The sequence below is a fragment of the Poecilia reticulata genome, linkage group LG20, assembly GCF_000633615.1.
Source record: "Poecilia reticulata strain Guanapo linkage group LG20, Guppy_female_1.0+MT, whole genome shotgun sequence".
Lineage (NCBI taxonomy): Eukaryota > Metazoa > Chordata > Actinopteri > Cyprinodontiformes > Poeciliidae > Poecilia > Poecilia reticulata.
The window spans coordinates 25,731,360-25,739,720 of record NC_024350.1 but is presented as its reverse complement, the minus strand read 5'-3'; the positions used below and the strand labels follow the sequence as shown (position 1 = coordinate 25,739,720).

The following is an 8,361-nucleotide window of genomic DNA, read 5'->3' as shown; positions in this document are numbered from 1 at the left end:
ACTAGTTTAAATAGCAGCTAGCGTTAGCCTGATTAGCATTTGTAGCTTGAGCTGTTTCTTGTGATTATTGGGTTTGAGGATTCTGGTATTCAGAGCCTTGTGTCTGAACCAGATCAGAACCCGTTTGGTACCCCTCACCGTCCTGCGCAGGACCCACTAGTGTTTCCTTTCTCCAGAACCTGGATCCCTTCAGGTTCTGACTGTAACTTTAATGTGTTTTTAATCAGAATCTGTAGACGTGAAATCCTTTTACAGGATTGTTCAGATGAAGTAATGAATTGTTTGGTTTCAGCTCGTTAACATCGCTGAAAGCTATATGTCCTTGATGAGCGACAACGGTGACATCAGAGAGGACCTGCGCGTCCCCGAAAGCGACATCGGCAAGGAAATTGAATCAAAGTTCGAGGCGGGTGAAGAATTCATGGTGAGTTTCTGTTTCTGGCGGCGTGGCGTCCGGTCCGGTCCGGTCCGGTGTCGGGTTTCAGATGATTGACTCGGACACGTTGCTCTGGCTGCCCGCAGGTCACCGTGATTTCTGCCATGGGGGAGGAATGTGCTGTCGCTACCAAGGTCTTGGCCAGCAAATAGGGAGACGGACTTTGCTGCCCAGGCAACAAGCACCACCCACAACCAGTCTCCTGCATTCTCATTGGTTCTGTCACCAAAGCGTCGGCCTTCACAGACAACCTCCAATCATTCTGTTGTAATTTCTCTCTCATCAATGATCTTTTTATCCCTCGCCTCCTCTCCCCTCCCCGGTTTCTCTTTCCGTTGCTGTTGGGAACGTTCCTCTGCAGCTCTCTGCGCGGTCCTCTGCCTGACGACTGAGTTTTTGTTTGGTAACAATCTACTTTATATAAAAACAACTTTAAAAAATCCCATCAGTTGCTCATTCCTGCTTATTTTTGCCTTCAAAGTGTTGGTTTCGCCACTCACATTCCTGAATGTTTAAAAGAAACTTTGGGGTTCAGCTTTTGTATGATTATTTTTTATATTCTTTAGGTTAAATAAAGCGGATCTTCGGGGTGGTTGGCACTTACAGGCCCACCCAGCATGTAAAGCGAAAGGTTCCCCCCACAGTCAGGAGCTTCAGCAACTTCCCCCTCGGTGTCCGTTTCTCGTCTGTAGGAGTCTGAGGGCCGCGGTGGTGCGGAGCGCTCGTACTTCTGGTCCAAATTCTCGATCCGATGTAACCATCCCCCCCCCTCCCCATTACAAAAAGTGTTATTGTTTGATTTCCGAGGCGTGAGTGGAGCGGTGTGGGCCTCCGACATGTGGGAGGCGGTTTGCAGTGAGACGTGTTTCCTTTTGTTTGCTTTTCGAGGGACTTTATTCGGGTTTGGGAGGGTGGTTCAGTTGCAAACGTTTTGTTCACTCGAGGCCTTTTGTCACCTGACTGAAGAAGGCAAAATAAAACAATGATACAAATGGACAAAAACTGCAAAACGCTGTCTGTCTGCTTTTCTGTCTCCTGGCGGGTTTTTGTTTTGTGGGCAGAAAGTGAATGCGTTGCCGTGTCGGCTCGGTTTTGTTTGTGCGATTTCTAACTTGTGCTTTAATGCTGCAGCCTGTTGCTGCAGCCGGAACCTTAGGAAGTGTTAGCATCAGTATCCTAGCCTCTATAAATCTGCTCATGATGCTGCAGGAATGTGCAAATGACTCCATACAATAAATGACGAGATCAATTAAACTTTTCGTAATTCTGTTCAAAATGTCAAACTTGTGATTTTGATTGTGGCCAACGGAACCCAAAGCGAAGTTCTCTAAATGTTGAGGAGTTTTCCTTCCACTAAACTTTCCAGTGAAAATTGCATTGGAAGTCAATAGCTTTTATTAATGGAAAGTTTAGTGGAAGGAAAAAGTGGTAAACTGCACAACCAACATGGATTGAGGCAGTTTGGGGGAGATGAAGAATCTTAACTGGGTTTAAAAAGGATTCCGTCCAAATCTATTTTTTTTATTAATTTCTAAGATTAATAAAAAATGATGCAGATTTTTATTTTTTTTTTCTGGAAGATGAGAAGAAAATCCAAACTGCCTGAGGTCAGAGGTCAAGTTTCCACAGTCTGAGATGCATCAAGTCCAAAGTCGGTTTGCTTTTCCACCTGGATTCGGTTCCGATAGATGTATTGATTACGGTGTGATCGGTGATCAGCGCCGAACTGATCGGACCTGAACTGGAACATCGGCCTCCAAAAAGGAGCCGCCTCACGTAATGTTACACTTCAAAACAGAGAAGTTGGAGTATTTTGATTTGTAATTAGGTGAATATAATTATGAAAAATTCTGTATTTTAAAGAAAATTGAAGCAAATCAAACATTTCTAAATGTATTTAGATGATAAAGCTGCTGAAACCAGAACCTGCCGTTGGTAAAAATCTGTCAGCGTGACGCATCTTAGTGACGATCTTTACAGTGTTTAAACATCTGAGCTGCTTCAGCAGATGGAAATTAATACAAAGATTGTGAACAAACAAGAGGTCTCACTTCGACAAACTCTTCGCTAAAACATTGTAATTTGAGGTCAAATAAGTAAAATCTTACTTTAAAAAATTAAAATGTGTTTTGTGGTAAAACTAAAGTACTTTTTTTATCGGTTACTCAGGTAAATGTAATTATTTTCCTTCTGTCCTGAGGAACTAATTCTCATTTATTTGGATGTGCTGGTGAGACAGGTTTGTATTTAACGCATTAAATAAATAGAAATAACTCATGTCTGTGTTTGCAGAGTTATTACGGTGATTAACATGACATGAAATCATATTTACGGTTTTTACAGAGGGGTTTTTAAGTCTTGAGCGACATTTTAAAAGAATTCCTCTTAATGTTTTTTCTTAATAGCCGGATTTCGGCAGCCATCTTAACACTTTAGAGTGATTTTATGTTAAAAAATGTATTGTGTTTTTGTTCCCAGTCAGAGCATCTACCATTAGTATAAACTTAAGTGTGATGCTAATTAGCACCACTAGGCACTTGAGGAATAAAACAACCTGCTCACAGTATGTTGATTATTTTACTGATGCTGTTGTTACTCAAACACGACTTTAAAATTAAATCAATATTTATTTACTTCAAATAAAGCTGAATACTGAAAGATTCCTCTACTGTCGTAGAATCTTTTATTCCCCATTACATGAATCAGGATATGTGAATAATTCTTCATTTATCTTTCTTGTTGCATATAATCTGAAGTAATTCTTTGATTCAAAGTTCCATAATCAGAATAAACGCTCAGAATTCAATATTTCTACAGTTATTATTACCCTGCGGCTCTGATTTTGAAACCAAGACTCCAGAAAACTGAGTATTTGTAACAGAGTGGTAGAAATTAAACCAGACTTGTGTTATTTCCTCGACTGCAGGGCCTGAGAGTCACTTCAAGTTCCTGTTTCAAGCGGTTTTCTTCTTCTTCTCCTCCTGTGTTGTAGTATTTGATTAAACACCCGGCATGCAGATGAATCAGTCCCTTCTGCTCACTGGAAAAATGAATGCATGCTTCTTCTTCTTCTTCTTCTTTTTCTTCACGGGTGAAGTTCTGTGGCTGATTTCCTCTGCGGGCTCGGAGACGTGGTGCGGCTGAAAGAGGCGGGGAGCCGTCAATGATTGAACAGGCTGCAGGTTTATCATCAGGCCTCTGACCTTTGAACCAACACGGGAAAACATCTTCTACCCTGCAGTGACCAAACTTTCCTCTATTATGGAGAAAAATCACGTTTAGCTGCTGTTTCCAACTGAAACACTTTAAAATCTGTGTTTACTTAATTATTAAAACATCTGCAAAGATGGGTAGAGAACCCAGAAATTACACCCAGGTGTAACAAAGTCTCAGGTAAAATGCATCACTAAGAAATACCTCAAGTAAGACTGAAAAAGTATTTTTGTAAAATGGCTACTTAAGTACTAACTGATTGTCAGATGGAGAAAATATTATTTTATGTGCAAATTCTCATAGTTTAAAGACTGAAATTAGGGGAAAAAATCATACAAATAACTACAAAATAAATTCAGACAGAAAAAAAACACTTTTAAAATGTGTTTTTTCCACAATAAACTTATAAAAGCACAAAGGGTTTAGCAGATAGAAAATAATATCAGAAAAATGAAACTCGAGGTCTAATTTCAACATAAACTGTAGGTTTGTATCTGGATCTGGTGTATATTTTATTAAAACGTGTTTGTTCTTTATTTGATAAAGCAAAAATTATTAAATAATACTAAAAAGCATATTGTAGTAAAATTACATTTTAAAAAATGAGAAACTAACGTGATTTCCACTCCTGATCATTAGGTTGTAAATTGTTATTTTCACATGGATCCTATTATTTTTGGCAGATGTGGCATTGACCATATTTGGAAAAGGCGTTTCAAGTCGGGCGTCCTACGTCACTGTGCGTCACATCCCTTTCTTCCTTTTCCCGTTCGGTCTCAACATGGCGCCGGTGAGTCCGGTTCGCTCCTCATCCATTTAATGTTATAGATATGATTTTAGTTGTTGTTTGTGTCTTTAATTAAAACATATATAGATTATTAGTGTTAGAGTAAGTTTTGCGTGATTTTAATTGTTTTTATGAATAAGGAGTGTAGAAGAAGGGCAGTTAGCGTTAGCCTGTACACGTGTTCCAGTATCAGTCTGCCGGTAGACCAGACTCCGTAGAAAAAATATTGGATTTTCTGTATGAATTATTTTACCCATTCAGATACACTTTTAACGTGCTTCGTTTTTGGTTGATAGGTAGCTCGTTGCCTTGTAGTCATTTCGGCTTATTTGTCGTAGTTTATTTTATTACTTTTTTTTGTAACTTACCAGTTTATGATTTATAAATGTTTACCAAAATAATAATGTCTGTGTAGCTCTACTGTATTTGAGTGACTATTGTACAGTAGTTGTGGGCTGACCCAGGGCACTAGGAATATTAAACGCTCCAAGTTGGATCCCAAAGGAGAAATTATAGCATTTATGAATTCAGCATATAATAAAATAAACTTGCACAGTACAAATTTACATTTGTGGTCCTAAATGTATGTATTGTTGTACAGTTGGGGTAGAATTACTGCTAAAGTGTGCTGTTCTTTCTGCAAATGGCGTCTTTTAGTATCTACACTCTTAACAATGTATTAATAATTTCATAAAATGGCATTGATTCATCCCCATTAATCTGATTAAAGGTTTGAGCTCTACTTTCTAGCATCAATAATACTTTTACATCATTTACCGTTTTCTGTAATGCAATCAGAGAAAATTAACTTGTTCCAGGTCTGATTAAAAAAAAATTAAACAAGCTGCAAATCATTAAATGTAGAAAAGCAAGAGCATGTTTGTGGTTTTGGGTATTAATTTAAAGTGTGTAGCAGGATGTGATGCCCGACCGTAGTCCTTCATCATCCAACGTAAAGTAACCATTACTTTACAGATCCGTCTTTATTTTAATGCTAATTTCTCACAGGAAGAGGTGATTTCAGAGAGCTTGAGTGACGGTTTGGATCGGATAAAGTGAGGATGTGATTCGTAACGTTGCTGCTTTGTGCTGCAGGTCAAACAGAAGAGAGCCGCTGCAGGCAAGAAGTCCAGAAAGGCCCCGTCCTGGAAGTTCACCCTGGATCTGACCCACCCGGTGGAGGACGGCATCCTGGACTCCGCAAACTTTGTAAGTCCCTTCTGTCCATAGATGTGACCTCAACAGCCGTCACGGTTCCCATAGCAACATTGAATGTACTGGTTTTGCTAGCAGCTAATGTTGCCTATGGACTAGGGTTCCCTTCCCTAGCGCATTATTGTGCTCTGTGTGACAGGAAACCTTCCTGAAAGAGCGGATCAAGGTGAACGGGAAGACGGGGAACCTGGGGAACATCGTCCAGGTCGGCCGCATGAAGAACAAGATCAACGTAACGTCTGAGAAGCAGTTCTCCAAGAGGTAAGAGAGGCCTGCCGATGCTGTTAAAGATGGCGTTAACGGACAAACTGACCCGTCGTTTTCTCTGGCAGGTACCTGAAGTACCTGACCAAGAAGTACCTGAAGAAGAACAACCTGCGGGACTGGCTGAGGGTGGTGGCGTCCGACAAGGAGACGTATGAGCTGCGCTACTTCCAGATCAGCCAGGACGACGAAGAGTCTGAGGCTGATGAGTGAAGAGCTGCATATTTCTGTGTGCAGGAGAATAAAAGTGGAGAAAATAACAACTCGCTTCATGTTTTTTATCATCTGAACACAAATATTCTCTGTAAAAACAGTTACACAATCAGAGGTGAACATGAAGAACAAAAAGTCCAGTGTAAGTTCATCTACCTGCCAACAGGTGGCGCAATAAGATTCAATCTAAAAATACAAAGAAAGTAGCGAGAGAGAACGAGCATAGACCGACCGCGCAGCTGCAAGAAATGATTTAACTGCAGCTAGAGATAAATGAGGAATGCAACAAACCCAGAAAATCTCCAGAGATGCGTTAAGAGGCGACAGAAGGAAAAACCAAACAAAAGGTGCAGATAAATCTGATGCCTCACGCAGGACAGACCTGAGGATATTAGCTAAAGACGTAAATGAAAAACGACTGGAAGTGAATGAAGCAGAGAGAGAAACATGTATTTTTCCATTAGTTGTTAATAAAAGCTGGAAGCTTTTCTTTAGATAAAAACGGTTCTGGAAACAAACCAACACAAAAAGAGCAGGAAGTAAAAGATGCACAGAACCGTGTCGCAAAGAGACGGGATGTAAAGTTGAATATTTGTAAAGTTACAGAGTAATAAAATAAGAGCAATGTTTTTGGTTTATTTAGCCTGTCGGAAAACAATCTGGGAGATTTTTCAGTCATGTTTTCACATGTTATTCATACATTTTATGTCAGAGATTCAAACTAAATAATTTACAAGATAAGTATTTAGTTTTCAAACTAAATGTTTGGTTCATAATTAAATATTTATTCTGCTAATTAAATGTTTAATTCTAATGCCTAGCATGCAAATTAGCTGCATAAGCGGAAGTAGCATATCAAAACAAAAGCTGAATGTCTTTTTTTTTGTTGTTGCTCGAATTAACAGTGTTAATTGAAAAGGACGAGTCTTAAACAAACATGTATTCATGCAGCTACAGCAACCGTTTCTGGATCGGTCACCCCAGAATACTTCCGGTTCATGTTCATTAGCAGGTTCGTTAGCAGGTAGTGAATCGAATATGGACCGGAAGTGACCTAGCTTGACCGCTGTTGCTATAGAAACATGAATGAACGTAGCCGCTAAAAGAGTACGTCCTGTTTTTAGCTAACACGCTGGACATGTCAAGAGGAAAACGATCGATTATATATATAAAAAACGTTACTTGAGCGATGACTGAAACGATTCAGTTCCACCAGCAGCGGAGTCTCGTTAAAGATCCGCAAAACCCAGCCTTTATTTTGACATTCTACTTCCGTTTATCAGCAAGCTAGTTTTTATATGAGCTAAATAAGTAGTTACGAACTAGAAATTTAGCTAGCAACCTAAAATAAATGAATAAATATTTACTTTGACAATTACATTAACTCTTCTTTTTCTTTTTAACAGGAAAAATAAACGTGTGTAAGTTTCTGTGACACTTTACAAACGGCAAACCACACGGGATGATGAGGAAACGGTTCATGACGAGGTGGAGGTGAAAAATAAGGTAATAATGTGAGATAGTGGCCGACCAGGCCAGAGGGTAACACCTTTATAATGGTCATGCTTGGGGCCCAACCGCTGTTTCGGTGCGGTCTGTGTTTCTGGCGTTACAGATGGTTCGTCTGATCGTAGTAAAAAATCTTGACCACAAACTAAATATGCTGTTTGTGTTGATAGGGTGTTCATTTACCATCTGATAAAAATGTTTTAATTTGTGTTTGCTGGCTGTTTTCAGTTGTATTTATGCTAGCATGTGAGGCAGATAGATATTTTATTTTAATTGCAGTACATTATTAATTTTATATCAAATTTAAACAGTCTATGGTTTTAGTTCATAAGGTGGAGAAATCAAAGCTGGAGCTCAAAAAACCACATGGTCTCAGCCACAAATTCATCTTTCTGTGTGCCCCTTTCCTCCCTCACACTGGCAGATACCAGAGTGAGCCGCACAAACGGCCTGGATTGTTTTTAATAAGTGCTACCAGAAATGAACCTGGATCCCATACTTTCAGCTATCCAGAGCGGACAAGGCCACTGGGAAATGTCCCGGTGCTCTCGATGGCCAGTCAGGCCACTGGGAAATGTCCTGGTGCTCCCGATGGCCAGTCAGGCCACTGGGAAATGTCCTGGTGCTCTCGATGGCCAGTCAGGCCACTGGGAAATGTCCCGGTGCTCCCGATGGCCAGTCAGGCCTCTGGGAAATGTCCCGGTGCTCCCGATGGCCAGTCAGG

General features: G+C 40.2%; 2 protein-coding genes across 3 annotated transcripts in view; both read left to right on the top strand.

Moving 5' to 3' along the window:
- eif5a (eukaryotic translation initiation factor 5A) overlaps positions 1 to 2,709 on the top strand; it is a 6,899-nt gene extending 4,190 nt beyond the window's left edge. Inside the window, exons 4-5 of one of the 2 annotated variants that reach the window (XM_008396908.2) lie at positions 293 to 424; positions 523 to 2,709. In XM_008396908.2, coding sequence (XP_008395130.1) covers positions 293 to 424; positions 523 to 588 — 198 coding nt within the window. In that variant the 3' untranslated portion in view covers positions 589 to 2,709. The remainder of the gene's footprint in view (positions 1 to 292; positions 425 to 522) is intronic. The other variant, XM_008396907.2, reaches the window with a different exon arrangement.
- An 875-nt stretch (positions 2,710 to 3,584) lies between these two features.
- Positions 3,585 to 6,178, top strand: rpl22l1 (ribosomal protein L22-like 1). The gene is made up of 5 exons (XM_008396909.2): positions 3,585 to 3,618; positions 4,333 to 4,439; positions 5,532 to 5,645; positions 5,791 to 5,912; positions 5,984 to 6,178. Exons 1-5 carry the CDS (start codon positions 3,600 to 3,602, stop codon positions 6,126 to 6,128), a joined length of 507 nt encoding a protein of 168 aa, XP_008395131.2. The 5' UTR covers positions 3,585 to 3,599; the 3' UTR covers positions 6,129 to 6,178.
- Positions 6,179 to 8,361: the final 2,183 nt, after the last annotated feature.